Source organism: Parasteatoda tepidariorum, chromosome X1 (genome assembly GCF_043381705.1).
Source record: "Parasteatoda tepidariorum isolate YZ-2023 chromosome X1, CAS_Ptep_4.0, whole genome shotgun sequence".
Lineage (NCBI taxonomy): Eukaryota > Metazoa > Arthropoda > Arachnida > Araneae > Theridiidae > Parasteatoda > Parasteatoda tepidariorum.
The window spans coordinates 45,271,033-45,293,512 of NC_092214.1; the positions used below are offsets into that span (position 1 = coordinate 45,271,033).

At 24.9% G+C, this 22,480-nt stretch overlaps 1 protein-coding gene across 1 annotated transcript in view; it reads left to right on the forward strand.

Moving 5' to 3' along the window:
- The window catches only part of LOC107448557 (metabotropic glycine receptor), an 80,425-nt gene that overhangs the window by 16,031 nt on the left and 41,914 nt on the right, over positions 1–22,480 (forward strand). The window contains exon 2 of the mRNA XM_016063804.3: positions 15,798–16,223. Coding sequence (XP_015919290.1) covers positions 15,840–16,223 — 384 coding nt within the window. The 5' untranslated portion in view covers positions 15,798–15,839. The remainder of the gene's footprint in view (positions 1–15,797; positions 16,224–22,480) is intronic.

The following is a 22,480-nucleotide window of genomic DNA, read 5'->3' on the forward strand; positions in this document are numbered from 1 at the left end:
TACGAAAATTGAATTGTAAGTTATATAATTTTTCACATAATTTTAAAGAATACAATTTTACATCATAGAACATATAACTTGAGAATAATCGGTCGAATAGTTTCAGAAAAAACGAATTTTGAAAAAGTCTTATTTTTAAAATTTGACTTCTCCAGAACTATTTGACCGATTTCACTCAAGTTTTATAATTTGTGATGTAAAATTATATTCTATAAAATAATGTAAAAAAACTGTATACATTACAATTCAAAATCTTTTGTCCATTAAAAAATAAAACAATAAAAAATAAATATTTACTAAAAGCTAGTTCTTGCATTTAATTTTCTTTGGATAAACGAATTAAAATACGAATAAAAACAAAATTTTTTAAATCTGCTTCAAAATCTTTCGAGCTATGGCGAAATTCGCAAAAACCAAAATTAACATTAGGGGTACAAACTTTGGGTTTGCTCTTTTGGGGGTCAAAAATCCGAATCCGTCGGAAAAAAGTTATATTTATTCAGAGAAAGTGTATTTTTGTGCTCGATTTCCTCAGCACTAATTAATTACATATTTAAGATCACCCCTTCTAACCATCAAGATTGAGTCCTTGAACGTAAAGATCTAATCATGTGATCAAAAGTTATTCTGGGAGGTCCGTTTTTTATTTTGCGCACTGTACATTAAAATATAAAAATATTTTTAATTAAAGATTAATTTTTTCACTGATATAGATTTTTGCAATTTTTATTTGATTTTTTTTTAATTTTAAATTTAATCAATATAATTTAGTATAAATTTTATTTCTATTATATTTAGTCACATTTCTAAAAATTATGGGGATTTTAAAGCCCCCATAATTTGGATTGTTGCAATCTTTACTGAAATTCAAATAAATATTTTTTTAAAAACTTTATAAGTTACAAATTTTTTCATATATATTTTAAAAATGCATTTTTGCAAAACAATCTCATTTAAATATCTTAGTATCAAATAGGATTTAGCAGTCTCAATTTTTTTTACTACTGAAAAAATGAAGTAAGTATAATAGATGTAAAATATACTAAAATATTCTCCCACTTTTTGAGCCATAATTATTTTTTTAAACTTATTAAACCATGAGTATTTGAAATTGAAAAATAGGTTGTTATCTATAGGTTGTTATAGGTTGTTATATTAGCCTTAAATTCCACTGTTAAATTCTGTTATTATTATTTCAACTATCAGGTATTTTACTTTCCATGTAGCTCACATTTTCAAAATTTACATATCAGTTTCGAAATATAACAATATTTTAACTATATATTTCTAAGTTTAATAATAATTTGTAAAACTCACAATACGTTAAAATTTTTGTTAGATTTTAGACTATGATTCTATATTTTATGACATAATGTTATCTTAAACACTCATTTAAGATACATTATGTCATTCAAACATAAGCTATAAGCAAACATAAGCTATCTCATTTTAAACATAATGTATTTTGTTAAGTGAAGTAGTCACGTTGTACTCCAGTTTTTAATTATTCTCGGTTTGTTTAAAATACAGGTTTTTCCCTTTCAAAATATTACGTGATGATAAATGGTCCACATGTAAAACTTCTGCCTTTGAGCTGTTTAGTTTTACCCATCTGTCTTTCAAGAACTTTAGTTGAGTAAATATTAGCAAAATCTTTTTTCTCTTTTTACAAAAGCAATATTTTTTTGAATATTGTTCAATATTCTCCTCTTCTCTTAAACTGTATTCATGATTTGTAAAATTTTAAATTTTTCAGTGACTTCAATGTTTAATGTTTAAGACATATCAATATCTAAACATCGCAGATAATTTTTTAGAGAGTTAAACACACAAAATGATTGATCTTTAACTATAAGATATTATTTACCAAGCACTAAAAGATCATCCCTGACGTCGTTCTGATTTTCAAGTAAAATTTTGAAATTGAGCTGCGTATTTCGAATTAAAAATTTTATATCTGGCAACAGAACAGTGCAGAGAGAAAAAAATCCGGGTAAAATTACCGTACTGTATGGCAATGACATTTCTAGGAAAACAAAACAATAATTTTGGTAATGAAAACCAAAATCGCCGGTATTTAAACCATAATTTGGTAATTCAAAATTATAGACGTTACCACATATTTAGTAAAATATACAAAACTAAATAGAAAATTTTACCGAATAAATGGTTTTTATGCCAAGCTCTAAGGTATCGTAATGAAATTACTAAATTTTATCACATATCATAATATAATAGCTGCCAACCTGAAGTTCTCTGTCCGATTAATAGGTTTTTTACAGTTGTTTAAGTTGTTTGTATGTAATGATGGAAAAAAACATGTTGAATTTAATTTATTAAATCTATAATAAAAGGTTAAATCATATAATTTACTACCACTCTAAATGTTTAAATAAAAATGTTCCTGTAAATTGAAACAAGTTGGCAGTAAAATCAAATTTTATTGTTAATTTTACCAAATTCATTACGAAAGTACGTCGGTAAAAACCATTTAGTTTTTGTGGTATTTCCATGGAGCTAAAATCATTGTAAATTTTACCTTATTCTGGTATTTTTTACCATATTTTTTTCTCCGTGTATGATTAATATTAATTTCATTATTATTATTCTTTTATTATATATTCTACTGTTTCTACTGATTATGTTATTAGTACTTATGAAATATTACGATTAGCAGCGAAAAATAATTAAGAATTTTGTCTAATTTTTTTTCTTTCAAATTGATTTCTGTTGTACCAGACAACATCAGATGGTCTGATCGTGACCAATATAATATCCGTATTTGACCTTAGAAGAAACTGGTGCCTTTTCATTGTCATTGACATCTGCCAGCATTCTTCTACGATGCAATTTGTTGGAATGCTGAACAAGAACAAAGAGCACATTATTAGTTCCTGGTGTTTCATCATTGGATTAGCTCAAGCTGTTTCTCTTATTTTAACTTTGTAAACTCAGAACAATCATTACCTCAATATTTTTATCTGTACAACCATGCTTACTAAACTCATCATTGATTAACATACTACCCCAACCAAAAATTGATAGCACAAAAGTACCCCCCAAAATACACTATCCATGGTTAAAATAGCACATAAAATAAATAAAGAGATATAAAGGTTTCTACTACTTGCAAACTTGTTAAGTTCATTACACTATTAACCAACTTACTTTATCGTCAATAATACCATTAATGTCCCGAGAAAAAGGTACTGTCAAAACTACCATAATCTAGTATGCCATGTTTCTGGCTCCATTGGAACACCAAAAATGAGTTATTTTTTACCGAAGCGCTTTGGTTATGATTTTGGTAAAATTAACAATAAAATATGGTTTTAAAGCATGTGATAAAATTTGGTAAATGTTGTAAAATTTGTTAATTTTATCATAATATCTTAGAGAATGGCAAAAAAAACATTTATTTGGTTAAATTTACTTTTCAGTTATGCATTTTTTTAAGTAAATGCGTGGTAATAAGAACAATTATTTTGGAAACAAGAATTTCAGGTAAACCATTACCATAAGAAAGGAAAAATTACTAAATGAATGGTTTAGACAACGTATATTCCGGTTTTTATAACCAGAATTATGGTTTTCTTTTTTATACTGGAAATGCTGCAACAGAACAGCACGGTAATTGCATCAGAATTCGTTTTCCGTGAATGAATCGCTGGTGAAATTTGTCGAAGTTCAGCAGAGGCAACAAAAGAAACCAATTATATGACAACCCAAGTAGCATCTAATATTAGATAACATCAGAAAATCGGCCCCAAGAAGAAGTTTCTGCACTTGAAAACAAACTGTTCCTTCATAGTAGATTTTCTTGAAGATGAAGAGCTATAGCTGAAATTATAAAGGAAAATAAGTTAAATTTTTGCAATGAAAAAACTAAATTTAAAACTACTAAACATTGAATATTTATTTGAAACTCAAATTATTTAATTTGAAAATGTTTTTACAAAATTGTAATATCCCTTACAATTAAATTTAATGAGTGAATTCCGGTATCGATACCTGCATCAAAAAACCACGATAGAGCCAACACAGGAAGCAAAAAACAAGAAGGAGATTACCTAAAAGAGTTTAGGTCATAAACACCCCCAAGCAAACTATCGCATGTTTTTCTTAAAAAACAAATTCAAATTGCAAAACCCTTTAATCCCTTTTATTAGACCTGAAAATAACTTCCAGCTATGTGGAAAGTCAACAAAAGAAGTGTCGAAGAGTGTTATATAAACAACTGCTTATTTTCTTCCATTGCTTATCTTAAAAGTCGTTTAATGTAAAAGTACGTCAATGCAAAAAGATACTCGGGATTTCAGAATCCATCAATTCGTAGTTGAATAAATCATTTAGAGGGGGAAGTTTTTTTCAATTCACATAATTCAAAGTTGTAATATATACATAAAATATATTTTGCCCCCCCCCCCAAATATTTTCACGTATCGTTCTTTAATAGTCAGTAATGCTTAACTAAATTTTATCACATATTTATTATTTTTATTGTTTAATTAAATTTTTACAGCCTTAGATTATTTCTATATAATAGGACTTTAAAAAAAAAATAATTTAATTGAATTAAAAATAAAGTTTCCAAATGTGGTTTTTAGATGTCTTAAATGGCATCTTTTTGGACCTATTGATATCGGTCACCAACTCATTAAGTTTAAGGAAAAAGTGGCTAAGACATTATTATCTACCAGGCTACTGACAGAAAATATAAATTTTCAGGCCTACTTTTTAGTTGGAGTGAACAAATCAAGCATATTCTAAAACTGAAATATATCAAATTCAATGCTGTTAATTTTCTAACATCGCATAAGCTTATATGATTTTTAAACGTCCTTAATAAAAAATTGTGCCTATACTTTCCAGCTTTGCTCTTCATTCACCATAAACATCATTTTGTATAGACTATACTATTATTCATTTTTGAATAATTTATAAATTAATGTAAATAATGGTGCATCAAAAACATACACATTAGTCCATATTCAAGAAATTTGAATAAAAATGTCTAATTAATTGTTTTACATTGTTTTAAACATGAAGTTTTAATACGGTAACGATATGGCTTGCATTAAACTTTAAACTTTCTGCAATGTAATGGTTTAGGTGAACTAAAATTTGCAGATTATTAATTTTTAATCGTTTTAACATGGCAAACTTGTTAACAGATAATTATTTTCTTTTTCATTGTAACAGAAAAATTCTGTCATAGACGAATAACTATGCAAACGTTGTTTTGCAAGCATATTTTAAACTAATTACAGTACTTATTATTTATAGTTAAATAATACGTTTTAACAGAGAAGTCAATTACTACGCACGAACTATCGTTCGCGAACCAAATGTACTTCCACTAACATTTTCTTGCGTTTTCTGGCATAAAATTGCATTGGCTAAAAATGATATTTTAAGTAATATTTAATTCATTATTTTCTGTCATAAATAAATGTTTATTTATTAATAATAGGGAGTAGTCTTTCACTTAAAAGGGGCGCTGGTCCAAAAATAATTAAATAGATGATTATTTTAAAAGCTCAAATGTTAGATTGAACACTATTTAATCTTATATAACATTAGCTCTAATATTAGTAGATAGGATTCAGTAGACTAGCGTTTTGTAGCCATGGCAGTAGTATATTGCATTTTTCTAATGTTATATAATATCATTTTGCTACCTGGGGTAGTTATTTCGTTTAAACTTTTTTTTCTTAAATTATCTATTCCTAACATTTTGATGATAATAACGCACAAAATTAAATAGAATTTTTTTCTCTCCAGTTTTGGCATGTTTTTTTCAAATATATTCTACACGTGAAACAGTGCATTTTTTGTATTAGGTTCAGCAATTGTTCGAATTTGAGACTTCTTACTTACTTTTTTTCCCCCTCGATTGTTAAAGCAGACAGTTAGTTCAATTTCTTTTGATTTAAAACTTATAACTTTTTCCTCGATTAATTATGTGCAGAAATGAAAAGACAAACTTTCAATCTTTCTATATTAAATCGAAGGAAAAAGTAATTGACGCCGTCGCCGTGTTGCAACCATAGAATGAAAAAATATGAAATTTTTACATTTTTAGAAGTATATTTAAGGAACATTCTTGTCCGAAAATATGCGGGCATTAATTTTTGAAATGTTCTATGTCAAAGATGTAGTTTTTTTTTTTATTTTTCATTCTTTATTTTTTTTTTTTTTTTTTGCGTTTCGTAATTCAGTTAGGAGAAAATTACTGGTAGAAGAAGTATGATTCTTTGCATTGAAGATGAGCACTCCGTATTACTTCGTTTAAATTTCGTACAAGTTTTGAAGTGATTGAAAAGTTTTTTCTTTTACACTTTTTTTGCGGCCTTTACGATGCAAAAGAAAAATTTCGCAGTTAAAGTATAATTTTTTTGCAGCCACCTATTCTCACACTGAGAAAAAAAAGTGTGGAAAACAACTATCAGAATGCGGCAAATTTATTGTGCTTCTAGCTCTATGAGAACAGTAAAAAGTTCTGTAATTTTAACCGATTCGCTTTGGTAAATATTTTGGTAACATTAACAATTAAATATGGCTTTATAACTCGTGATTAAAATTTGGTAACTGTGATAAAATGTGGTAATTTTATCTCGATTTCTAAGAACAAGACATAAAAACCCATTTATTCGGTTAAATTTTCTTTTCAGTTTTGTATTTCTTTGCTAAATACGTGGTGAGATGAGAATTATAATTTTGAAAACCAGAAGTTCCGGTAAACCATTACCATACGAACAGAGAAATTACCAATTAAGTAGTTTAAATACCGTGCATTTTGGTTTTTATTCCCAGAAATATCATTTATTTTTTTCGTTAATAATTTCTTAAACATCAACTGGAATCACTCATGTTAGCTTCCTTTCTCTACAAGGACAACTTTAAAACTCAATATTTTTATCTCAATTGATTATGTAAAAAACTTTAAAATGTTACTTGTGATGTTCAATAAAAAAAATCACCGTGATGTTTCCAGAAGTGTTTACTTAAATAATTTTTTAACTGATGAATAGAGATCTCTTTAACTGGTCTAATCTGGCAATAAATAAAACTTTTATACTTTTATTTTTTTCATTCAAGTTAATTGTATATAGAGCAAAAGTGAAATACAGCAAAAAAAAAGTAGATTTTGTTTTTACAAATTTTTTTTCCAATCTTACTATGCATATACACTGTGAAAAAAATCCCGTAAAATTTACGGTTTTAAACCAGCAGTTGGGTTAATTTTGCAAAACTAGACAATTTACGAAGTAAATCCGTAGCCTCAACAGTTTTCTACCATACAAAACATCGCTAAGATTCGAACCAGGGTCACTTCATTGGGATGCGCGTGCTTTGTCCCATAAGCCATAGCGGCCCAGGTGTTTTCTATGCAGGAATTATGACACTGAGAATTTCTCTACAATATTGTATCAATTTGAGAATAAAGTAGAATTGCAGCCTTCTTTTATTCGATGTTCAGAACTATTAAGTAATTGCTAACTATAAAGCTATAAAGTAAGAACTATAAAGAGCTATAAAGCAAGTGCAGAAAATTATTGCAAAGTGATTTGAAGCTAGAATTTGAGCTGACGGTTTTAATCCGTTACTGATTGGGCTGAAAAATGGAGTAAAACCGATTTATCAACAAAAAAACTTTAAACCGTTGCATACATGAATATATACGGGAAAAAAAATGTGGGTAATTTCTTACAGTGTAATATCTAGACGTTGCCCTTATTACTAAATTAAATTTTTGTGTTATTAAATATGTTTAAAACTTGGTATATAAAACTAATACATTATTTTAATTTTAAAGTGCATGCTTCATTTAAACGCCTTCGTTTTTGAAAGAATGTTTGGAAAACAATTCGTAGCTCTTTATTTTGTTGATACTTTTTCATTAGATTATCCTGTCTGAAAATAGAAAGAAACATAAAATTGGCTGAAATTTTTCTTTCTCCTATAAGATAATGAAATATTTTTTTTGTTGCTCATTTCAAAGTTTAGCTGCTCAAAAACTGATGTTTTGCATCTTTTCTAGGGCATAAAATTATTCAAAGATAATAAGAATAAGAAAAATAAAGAGTTTTAAAATTCCTCCGCAGAATTTCTAAAATAAAAAAAAAAATAGTTAAATTATTTTTTTTCTATAATGAATTTATTCTGATTCACTAAAAGTATTATTTAAAAACTATATGATTATTAGAAAAATTCACGATATGTTTTCAAAAAATCTTGCAATTTAAATTATCAATAAATTTTGAGAAACAAGTGGCTTTTGGTTTATTATAAGTTAATTGATTAGGTTAACGTATAATTTTCTATATTAAAAAAACTAATTAGTAATGCATGGTTTTGTAAAATTTATAGAAACGATCTAAATAATAAGAACCGTTGCTTAAAAACTAGATAGGCGAAAAAGCTTTTGGGTTTAAATTATACTTAAAAAGCAGCCAGAACATGAAAATTAAGTTGAATATTAATCCTAATCTATGTCTTAACATTTGAAGATGACTACTCAATTTTACAAAAGGAATTCGATTTGCTTTAAATGGTCAAATGCAAATATTCTAATAAGAAATTTGAATAATTTCATCTCTTTTAAATAAATTAGGTACGAACTATAATTGTGTCATTACATATGAAGAAAATGATATGTGCTTTCAACCTTTTCAAATTTACATTTAGAAAAAAAAGTATGGTCAAAACTTCGAGAATGAGGTAAAATCTGCCATTTCTTATGTCTCTATGAGAACTCCTAAAAGCTCGGTTATTTAATACTTAAACATTTTGGAAATGATTTTGGGAAAACAATAAATTATGATTCTGTAGTATGCGATAAAATGATGTAAATGAAGGAAAATTTGGTAATTTTATCATGATCGACGCCTTAGAGCATGGCAAGAAAATCATTTATTTAGTAAAACTCACTCTTCAGTTTTGTATTTTTTAGTAAATGTGTGGTAATAAGAACTATAATTTTGAAAACTGGAATTTCCGGTAAACTGTTACCATATGAACGGAAAAATTACCAAAAGAATGGTTTAAATACCATATATTTTTGGCTTTATTAACCAGCTTTTTTCCCCTGAAATGTCATTACCATACAGTGCAGTAATTTTACCAGAATTTTGTTGTCTCCGTGTGGTTTGATCTCCGTATCTACATTTATAAACTAGCGAGTAACTGGAAATACCGGGAAAAAAAACGTTTTCCTCTTTTAAATCAACCATACGACAGACTAAAAATTTTTATAAAGTAAAAGTTTTTAACAGATTTTTTCTTAACATTTTATGAAAAGCAGAAGAAAGGTATCTTATTACATCGCATTCTCCTAAATCCAGGCGTTTCGAAAAGTCTGACCTTAATATTTATTTTTAGAATTTTTATCCAGAATGAAAGAAAACAGTATAGACATTAAGGTTCACAATTTAGAAAATAAGTAAAGAAAAACAAAAACGCTATCGAAACTGATCTATCAAGACTAAAAGAGCCGAGTGTACAGAACATCAATGCTTGATTATTGCAGGTTGAAACACAAAGGTGTTTTTAGTAATCTTCATTGAACTCCTCTCTGTATCATCCCTCAAACAAATAGGTATTAGTATTTTATACACACGCTTTCCCACAAACTGTAATTCGCTGAAATTTGATAGCGCTTTTTTCCTTCTCTGAAATAATCATTAACGACCCCAAATGTTTTTGCCTTCATATTTATTTAGAACGCCTAAAAGATTCATAACGGTGTGTACGAAAGAGTCCGTTAATTGATAAAAGTCTAGAGAACAATTTGGAGCATAAAATAATTACTTGAAATATATGAGTAATTCTTTGTTAATTTTTTTTAATGTTTATTGCATAATTTAATAGATGAATTTCGTTAATTAAACGGTAGGCGTAGAAAACGTAAACAATAATAAAAGGCTTGTTCAACTAATTTTTACAGTAATTTTATCCTTCAGTGGAACAAAAATGTTTATCTTTCGGTGAATCAGATAATATTTGAAGGTTCCCGCAGGAATCATTTCTGTACCCATAAGTGTTATGCGCACATATTTATTTCGCCAATGGATTAAATAAGAGAGAACAAGAATGCAGCTTAGAGGTGCGAATGTATTAATTTGCCTTTCCGAGTAAAGAAAGGAGAAAGTATGAGGCTATTCCTTCACTGAGGACAGATGGATAAGGGTGTAGGGAGGAAAGTAAGGGTTCCCTAGCAACCAAAGGATTAATGCTGTGCAATGTCACGTGACTTTTGGCACCACCCTCTTCAAGCATGTGGCATGTCAACCCAGCTTGGCTAAGAGCCAGATAGCTATGGTGTGTTTTGGAATGATGGGAAACAGGGAAGAGAGAGAGAGAGAGCAGGGAAATAAAATTCCGAGATAATTTGCTGATTTCTGGCATTTTATTACCACGAAATTAGTTTTCTCTGATGATGATACAGCCTCGATTTCATATTAAGTATCATAAAATAATTTATGCGAAATCCTTCTTTCATTTCTTGTCTTTCTTCATGGAACACAACCTCTCTGGTTCTTTCATTATCGTCAGGTGAAAAAAAAAAAGGGATTAAAACATCGCCAGAGAACTGGAATGAGAAGAGCTCTTGACTAAGTCACGTGATTCTCAAACGATTATCCTCCTGCTCCCAAATTTTCCTTTTTATACTTCGTAACGTTCCTTAATGATGATCTCTTTTAATGATTTCGTTCTCTTATTTTTTCGGTTTTTCCCTCCTCCCCCATTTCGGTAGCTTTTATTAGTTTTGAAGTACGGATGATTTTTAAATCGTTTCAAGCGAAAAGAAGGAACTGAAAAGTCGGGGGAAATCGTTTTGATATCTTTTATTAAAACATTTATTAGTGAGGAAGTACTTTGCGTTTTGTAAAAATTATTTTCACTGGAAAATATTAATTGATAGGCAAATGGTGTCGAGTTGTTAATAACATTTTAAAGAAGATATGTCGATAAGTGTTATCTTGTAATATTTTGTAATTTATTTATAATATTTTTAAAGAAATTATTCATTTCGGCTTGATAAAGACGAGATAATAAAAGTAAATGAAATATCATTAATGATTTATTTTTGCGATTATGGGCAATTTTATGTAAATTAGAATATATATATATATATATATATATATATATATATATATATATATATATATATATATATATATATATATATATATATATATATATATATATATATATATATATATATATATATATATATATATATATATATATATATATATATATATATATATATATATATATATATATATATATATATATATATATATATATATATATATATATATATATATATATATATATATATATATATATATATATATATATATATATATATATATATATATATATATATATATATATATATATATATATATATATATATATATATATATATATATATATATATATATATATATATATATATATATATATATATATATATATATATATATATATATATATATATATATATATATATATATATATATATATATATATATATATATATATATATATATATATATATATATATATATATATATATATATATATATATATATATATATATATATATATATATATATATATATATATATATATATATATATATATATATATATATATATATATATATATATATATATATATATATATATATATATATATATATATATATATATATATATATATATATATATATATATATATATATATATATATATATATATATATATATATATATATATATATATATATATATATATATATATATATATATATATATATATATATATATATATATATATATATATATATATATATATATATATATATATATATATATATATATATATATATATATATATATATATATATATATATATATATATATATATATATATATATATATATATATATATATATATATATATATATATATATATATATATATATATATATATATATATATATATATATATATATATATATATATATATATATATATATATATATATATATATATATATATATATATATATATATATATATATATATATATATATATATATATATATATATATATATATATATATATATATATATATATATATATATATATATATATATATATATATATATATATATATATATATATATATATATATATATATATATATATATATATATATATATATATATATATATATATATATATATATATATATATATATATATATATATATATATATATATATATATATATATATATATATATATATATATATATATATATATATATATATATATATATATATATATATATATATATATATATATATATATATATATATATATATATATATATATATATATATATATATATATATATATATATATATATATATATATATATATATATATATATATATATATATATATATATATATATATATATATATATATATATATATATATATATATATATATATATATATATATATATATATATATATATATATATATATATATATATATATATATATATATATATATATATATATATATATATATATATATATATATATATATATATATATATATATATATATATATATATATATATATATATATATATATATATATATATATATATATATATATATATATATATATATATATATATATATATATATATATATATATATATATATATATATATATATATATATATATATATATATATATATATATATATATATATATATATATATATATATATATATATATATATATATATATATATATATATATATATATATATATATATATATATATATATATATATATATATATATATATATATATATATATATATATATATATATATATATATATATATATATATATATATATATATATATATATATATATATATATATATATATATATATATATATATATATATATATATATATATATATATATATATATATATATATATATATATATATATATATATATATATATATATATATATATATATATATATATATATATANTATATATATATATATATATATATATATATATATATACAGAGAGAGAGATTTATATGTTTGCATTCTTCCTAGGTTTTAATCTTTTAATCCTTTCTTATCCTTTTTATCAAAATAAGAATCAAAAATAATTGTAGTAAAAATGTATAGATTTGATTTGATATTCTTTTACTGTGACATATGGAAGTCGCAGTAATATTGAAATCAAGAAATTATCCACTAAGTTAATCTCTGTTTCTTACTAAGTACTTTAAATAAGAATAATAAGGTAAGTTTTTGATAAAGGAAACAATGATTAAAGAACAAATATAAAAGCTGGCAAAAAATACTAAGTGTGAAAAAGAAATTTAGAGTACTTAATGATTTAACAGAAATGAAAAAAAATCATAAATTATTTATGAATCATGTCTATGTTATTTATGAATCATATAATTATATCCTTTCCCCCACCATGTTACAAATTGTAATTTTTATTTGAGCAAATAATTTTCACTTAAAAATTATTTTTTTAAATTCATTTATTTTATTATAAGTTTCTTATAATATATTTTAAATATAATTTAATATGTATACTTTAATATAGTTTAAATTGATATATTTATTTTGAATTCATTTAATATTACAGATATTTTAGCGTAGGAATGCTTAATTTTTTGTACTTTTTGTAAATTTTGATTCAGTAGCGTTAAAATTTTTGTTTCATTTATTTATACATTACTTTTATTTATTTATATTACATTATTATTTAATGATTTGAGACGTGTGATTTTGCGTTTGACATATCGGCTTCAATATTATCCCTTAGATATCTTATTTTTAATGTTGGTTTTTAATACACTTTTGTGTGTGATCAACCTGAAAAATAAAAAGACACGGACAGGCTGTGCAAGTCCTTCAGCAGTTCAACAGTTAACTCCGACTTATTTTTTGTACAAGATTATATAGAAATAAAAGAATACTAGTGTCCAAGATTTATTTTTTCCTTCTTTTAGTGGAATTTTTATTGCTTTAGACTTGTTTTTTTATTTAAATTAATCAACCAGCAATTTAAATAGATAGATATTTTCAAAATAATTGATGAAAAGTGATAATTATAGTTAAAAATTAAAAATTTCTCCAATTGAATGACATTTTGAGACGAATTTTAGTAAAAAAAAATAATATTAAAAGTAAAGAAATTTTTTTAAATTACAAGAATTTAGTGTAAAAGACCATATCAACTGATGATTTTTATACTCGATATCTTATTAGCTAGTCACTGTACCTTTAAATTATTTACGATATCTTTAGCTCATTAAATCAGATGGAAAATTAGATTTTCCATGTCTGTAATCAAAGAATCACAAAGGGAACATGACCTCTCTAACCAAAATATTTTCCACTTAGAAATTAATAAATAAAAAAATAACTATATAGTTTTCTATTACAAACAAATTCAAAACAAAATTAAATGAAACATTTCAAGCCTAATCTGATCTATAATTTTATTTATATGAGTTCATCATATTTATATTGGATTGATAAAAGTTAAATAATTCTTATTGAACGTTTCGTTTCGATTTTACAATTAAATAAAAACTATTCTAATAAAATTGCTCAATTATTCCTTTCAAATCATGTGTAAAATATTTTTTTTAAAACAAAGTGACGTTTCCCGTTATTATGTAACTAGAAAAAATCATAAGGTTGTCTCAGCTTATTTATGTAAATCGAATATTCCGCAATGAAAAAATCTGGCAATTAAAAAACCATGATTTTTATAATTTTTAATATAACCTCGAAAAACTTATGATTTAGAGCGAATTCATATAAGAGCGAACTCATTTTCTCTTTCATAATTTGTATGAAATATTACTTAGTTTTTGACTTTTATTTATTTTAAAGCAATATGCATGTACAGAATTCTTGATTGTCTATAACAAAACTAAGATGAGTTTAACATTTATTTTTATTTATAGCTTAGCTTTCTAATTGAAGTAGAAAAGTGTTTACATTGATTATGCTTCAATAATTAGTAAACTATTGTTTAGGAACATTTCAATTTTCAGAAATTAATTAACTGATCAGTTATACACATTTTAAATTCCTGGATAAATTTTATTGTTGTGCTTCACAAAAAATACTAGGTTTTTTCATAGTTATTTATAAAACCTTAGTAGTATTATTGTACAATCGAATATATATAAAAAAAAAATAATTGAAAGGGTGAAAAAGTATCGATTTACAACAAACAATTGAGAACAATAAATCAAAAATTAAGTTTTTTTTCCCTTTCGTTTTGAAGAGAAAGACAAAACAAAATGCTTCTCTTCTGAGAAGAAAAACCTCCACCCTGCTTCTCGGCCACGAAGCCAAGAATCATACCCGCTCTCAGAAAAAAATCGCCTAACAAGAGAGAGCAGGTCCTGAAACAACGATGGTTTGTAAAATTGCGTCCGGAAGGGTAGACGAACTACCGAAGACGACTAGTCGAAGATAAACATTTATAACCAGAGTCACGCCAAAAGATATTACTCTAGTAATGGAAATACCCATTTATTCTTTACCCTATAATTCAATACTTTACAGTGAACAAACGATTGATTCAATAATTGATTCATTTTTAGGAAAGCTATCTTTAACTTAGATTTTTAATGCATAGATGTCTGTTATTACATATTCATCATATTTATTTTCGTCATATTTATTTTTCAGGTTCAGGATGTTTCAGATGGATATAGTGAATTGGTCACCCTGATGGGAATAAAAGCACCCTTTTTGGTTTTTATTTTTTGTAGCATTCCAATAGGCGTTGTTCGAGCTGGCATACCACCATTTCAATTAACCCAAGCTACGTCAAGACCCAAGCGCCCAGAAAATCTGACTCCTGATGAAAAAGTAAAGATTTTATTTGAGCGTGGTAATCCTGTTGCTGCTGTGCTACAATTTATTGAAAATATTTATTACTCGCATCAAAATGGTTCCTGTCGTAAAACATCTTTGGCAGATTTCTCCAGTAATGGGTTTGAATGGCATTTACCTTCAAAATTCACAAACACTTTTGAAAAACAGATGAAATCAGCTGTCAAAACTGCCAACATCCTCAACCATTATTTTCTTAAGGCCCCTAATGACACAGAGGTAACTGTTATCATTGCTTTCTAAAATCATTAATTTTTTAATGAGAAATATCGGTTAATGATGTTTAACACAGAGGTTAGCTTTAGAATGCTCTGGAAAGCTAATATACCAATCACCCAATTACTCTGCAAACTCAATATATGGGTGATTCTCACGAAACGTGATAGTTCGGACCAAAAAATTTCTTCAAATTTAAAGTCTTCAAAATAATCTAAAATTTGTTTTGTATACTTCTTTAGCTACACTTATTAATATCTTATAGACAGCAGTGTAGTTTATTGACATTTTCTCGAGAAAAAAAATTGAATGACAGGAAAATGACATATTACCTTAGAAATTTAAAAAACAGTCATTTTAAATTAATAGTAAGTAACTCAACTTAAGCCTTTATGTTAGATGGACCATAAATTGCTTAAATTAATTCATTTTATCCACTGTAGAAAGAAACAAAAAAATTTTTGTTGCTGATATGTGCAGAATAAAATTGTGTATAATAATCAATCATTAAATAAATAAATAACTTTGATTACATCCAAGCATATTACAATCATACATAAACTTGGTATTAGGTTAATATGATATTTGCTTTCCCTCTTTACAGTATTAGAAGTTAAAAAGAATTTCTGGTAACACTTCAATGTCCTGGCATTCATAAGCCAGGAAAATGACAGTCAGTATAATGACAAATTCGCCATTATATAGCATATAACTTTACTTTAATTTAATATTTTGGCCGAAGACGTTTATATTCTGCAAAAAACAACAGTATTTCTTAAAATAACTCAGATAAATCTATGTAGTTTTTTTATTAATGATTTCAAGAAGCCAGGAAAATGACCGCATAAAAACCTACTCACCTTGAAAAATTTTTTGAAATAGATTTTGAGCCAGAAAATTGGTTCTTTATTCATGCAACAAGACATGTTCAGATAGGAGGGTATCTAATCAATCTATTAACATAAGATATTGATTCCTGGCGCTATCTATTTTGGTTATAAATCACTAAATAAAAGTAGCCAGGAAAATGACAGATTTTCATGGGACAAACAAATTATTGACAGAAAAAAATTATTTTAAACGAAGTTTTAGTAAACAATACCCTCTGCGTATATTCTAGAAATGCTTACATAGGATAGATTTCGAAAAATGTATGGGAAGTTTTGAAGCTAGTTATTATTGGAAATATTGTTTGGGACATGACATTTTGATGTTCAATTAAATTTTTTAAGTTTACAAAACAGTCAATGCTAGTCAATGCAAAGTCATTTTAAAATGCTAACTGCAATGGTATTTATTAATTTTTTTTTTAAAAAGTTCTTTTAGTATTATAGTATTAGATCTTGGAGCAAGGGACAGTGAATATCATGTTTCGTGAGAATCACCCATATATCAAGCATTTACACTAATCTATCAATTTTTTTCTAACCGTATAATTTAAAATAATTCATCATAAGTTATTAAAATAATTTAATTAATTATTATAATTTATAACATAAATAAATCATTAAATTTAAAATAAAGGATAAATGAGAATATTTTTTAGTTAAATTGTTGTATTTCCAGAAAAAGTGAGCTGTAAAAAAGGGTTTCTCAAGATTGAACAAAAATGTTACAAAATATCTCCAAGACAAATAATAGTCGAATTTGAAATTGACACGAAGATTGAAACAGCATATAATCATTTTTGAGCAAAGAGCGTAGTCTTGAAAATGCTGTGAAGGGAGAAATGTGTGAGAGGAATGTTCGTTGACTACTGGCAGGATTCAAATCAAGAACCTTCGGGTTTTTAAAGCAGGATGCTCTGATCACCGTAGTTGTATAGTGCGCAAAAAATAAATGCACTATGAATAACTTTTGATCCCATGATCGTATCTTCATGTTCTTTGACTCAATCTTAAGGGTTCGATGGAGTGACTTCAAATATGCTAATTCATTAGTGCAGACGATTTTTCAAATTACGAAATCAGGCATAAAAACTTATTTTCGCTGAATAAACATGCTTTTTTCGACGAATTTGGATTTCTGACCCCCAAGATATAGGAGGTAGCCACAATCTGGGAAATATGAGTACAATAGTTTGGCGTGGATAGCGGTCTAAAATTTGAACCATTGAATGTTAATTTTATTTTTTGTGTATTTATCATATCTCGAGAACTTTTTAAGCGACTTGAAGCATTTCTGCAAACAATTATAAAATTTGTTTCTCCAAAGACAATTCCATGCAAAAAATAATTTTTAGTAAATATTCATTAGTTTTATTATTTTATTTAATTATAATCTAGAAATTTTGAATTGTAGGGTATAATTAATATTTAAACAAGGGAAAACTATAACATTTCCAAAATTTTTTTGAATCACAACTGAGAAAGCTGTGACTAAAAACATTGAAAGCTGTTTGATTGCCGGAGCAAATGGAAAAAAGTTGCAAAGCTATTATTAAGAACATCCTATTGGGCCATCAGGCTATCAGACTGGTGTAGAGGATTTTTATTCCGCTTTCCTCATTAGTGATTTGATAGATATTCATATCATTTCTATTTTTTTCTCGCTTAAATATTAATTTGCGATCTCTATTATTCATACTTTTTATTTAAAGAAGTCTAAAAACTATATTTATAAAGAGCGATAATTACGGAACATCCTAAATAGACTATATTTATTGGTATTCTACTAGAATAAAAGATATATAAACTCAGCTTCACATAGCAGAAATGACTTGTCATGAAAAAAAGATTATAAAGTTTTAGAAAATTATTAATTCATTATAATTATTGCAAAGGATTTAACTTCTCACAACAAATAAATAAATAAAACATATAAAAGAAATACGTTTTTCACTAAATGTGGCGTATTTTTGAAAGAGGAATAAGTCCGGGCTCTTAAGGGTTAGTATTTCAATGAATTTAAAAATGTTTATAAGGGTCAATAAATTTGGTGGTGTTTTTTAGCCATACTTTGATGAAATATGAAAATGCAACAATGATTATTAAAATCGTAAACATAAATAAAAAAGTAAACGACTTATTCTACTCTAAAAAATAACAGCTCAAATATCCTTATATATTTTTTAATGTTAAAAAATTTTTCTTTTCATAACTAAAAATAAAATTATATATTTCAATTATTCTTGCATAAAAGTGCAATAGCTAAAGGAGAAAAATGAGTCCTCTAGAATGGTATTAAAATTCATATAGGATAAAAAAAAATCGAGTCTCGTTTTCTTTTTTACAGAGTGCATACGTAATTTTTAATGTTCGACATGTGGAACTATTTAAAATTTTTTTAAAATATTATGATGACAAATATAATATATGAAATATATTTAAAATTTAAAGTTTTAATAATTAGATGTTTCAAATTAAAAATAAGGCGCTTAATAAGTTTAACATGAACACAGGATATAAATTATTAATTATATTCAAGTGAAGTTTATGAACCGCGATGCTTCTAATGTGATTTTTCTACTAGATGCATAAAACCTTAATGCGTTTGAGTTAAAAGTACTTTTTACTTACTGCGTTTTCTTTAATACGCATTTTTTAAAGTTTGTAGTTCACTCTGATGTTACGAAAGCTTTTCAAATTAGATACACTAATCTTTTTAAGAGCTTTTCAAACAACAAATAAGAGATGGGTATAGCATTCTGGCTTAAAAATGTTTTATAGTTTTTATAGGACTAAAAGCAGTTTGCTACGTAATGCTTTCATTTATGCTGCAGTGCTGCAGTTATTGCTAAGATCTCTCACCTTGAAATGAAAATACGCAACTGAAAATCCCAAATCATTAAATTTTTAAGCATTGTCATTGTTTTTCGTTTTTATTTTGAAATGTCAGCTATTTTATTTCAATAAGCTAATTTATATAAACACTTTAAATCAAAATTTAGTTAAGGACCTATGCTTGACTGTTCCCTGTTGAATTTCACAGTCTTAACCAATTAATGCTGATTCTTTAATTTAAGAGACAACTGAAAATTTACAGAATAAGCTCACGGGAATTATTTTTTTCGAGTTAAGTATTACGACTATCTACAAGTTTCATGAGTTTGATTGATAATGAAGTCCTTTTTTTATTCAAGTCCGACTTAAAAAACGACTCAGTGTTAGGAATGTTTATTATGTCTATTATTTACTAATTATTAGGAATGACTATTATTTGCTAATCAATTTCTTAAAGTTAAAAAAATAGAAAATACAATAATTATAAAAATACTTTAAATGGGAGATCGCGTAACATTTTAGATTTCACTGTGTGTCTCTAAATTTAATAATTTAGTTTTCAGACCGAATATTTTTAGTTGTTTTTCAAATGATTTTACAACATTTAGTATTAATGTACAAAATATTATTGAAATATTGGAACTTGCGAAATTATGTTACTAGCAAAATAAATAAGATACTTTTTTTTCTATTTAAAGCTCCTTTTTCAAAATAATAATAATAATAATAATAATAATAATGATAATAATACTTATGAAAGATTTGAGGCAAATAAAAATTTCAATTCAATCTCGAACTTTAATTAAATCTAAAACGATTATTCCAGAGTACTTTTCGTTTTCAAGCCATTAAAATAAACTCAGATAATTTTTTTTCGCCTTTTTATGAACACTTATTTAAAAGCATAAATGCAGCGTACTTAATGTCCGTTTAAGTTCTAATTCCGTAATTTTGATAAATAGGGATTATAAACTTTTATGTGTATCTATAATTTCATACACCTAAATGATGTAATTATTCCAGATTTCATGAATATTGGTTTAAAATTACCGTTTTGCATCTCAAGAGGTTTAGTTTCATAGTCCACTGTTTAGCTTAATCCTCTATAATAACAATCATTATACTAGTATATCGTTAGCTATCGTAATATTATCCAACTTTGATCATTAAGCGAAAAACTATACTTTACTATAGCTTGTTCGAGAGTTTTATATTTCCTTGCTTTATGTCTGGCCTTAACCTCCTCTCTTATTAAAATTTTGAAAATCCATTGTTCATTTGTAGCTTGTCATTTTGCGGAACCTGAGAACAATAAGTTCTTAGCTAAACACGCGGAAAACAGGTCATTGATTTATGAAGGCGGACAAACCAGGATTTCTAATTACTTAAATAATAAATTATAGTTTTGCATTTTAGATTTATAATTAGTAATTAAATTCAATTATTGTTTTATATCAATAAAATATTTTTGGGTTGTATATTGAAGCTATATTCTTATTTATATTTCTAAATTAAGAGTACAAATAAAAGCTTAATATGAAAATCAATCATTAAAATTTATAAACCTTAAAATAAAGTTCTCATTGAGTTTAGCAGTAAAGCGAATTTTAAACATTTAAATAATTAGACAACCAAAACTTCTTATTCATATTTCATTTTAGATTCTCGTTAATAATGTATTTTGACCAACTGCATATTTTTATCGTATAACATGGTGAAAAAAATTCTAGTAAAATTACTATAATGTATGGTAAGGACATTTCTGTTTTAAAAAAACATCATTCTGGTCAATAAAATCAAAATATATAGTATTTAAATTATTTATTTGGTAATTTTTCCGTTTATATGGTAATGGTTTACTTGAAATTCTGATTTTCAAAATGATAGTTCTCCTTACTTCACGTTTAGTAAAAAATGGAAATCTTAAAAGTAAATTTAACCGAATTAATGGTTTTTATGCGTGCTTTCGGTTAATGGTTCCCAGTTTTTTTGGTCTGAGAAGCGCTAAAATTACGACATTCTTTCAACGGTACCTCGAATTTATGAAAAATATAATAATAACCAAACATTATAATTAAACTTAAATAATAAACAAAGTTACAACTAACTCTCTTGATTGAACTAGCAATCATTTTGAAAAGAGTTAATTTAAAAAAAAAAACTCTTGCCGCTTTATTAATAGTAGTTTAGAAATCAAATTTTTCGCCAGATAATTGAACTTGCAAGGTGGCATGTAGTTTAGTTCTGAATTAGTTTTTAGTATGTGCTTAAATTGAAAATGAATAGAACAAACTATTATGGTTTTTGCTAAAATGAAAACGAAAAAGTTTAACAAATGTTATGAGTGGATATTCGGAAAACACATTTCTTTTTTGTTAAATTATTTATTTTATTTTGGAATTGGAAAGTTCCATGAGATATGAGATATACTAACGCAACATATTATGCATGCATGTTCCTTTCATAGTTCATTCAAAGTACTGTTACTTTATATACATATATATATATATACATATATATATATATACATATATATAT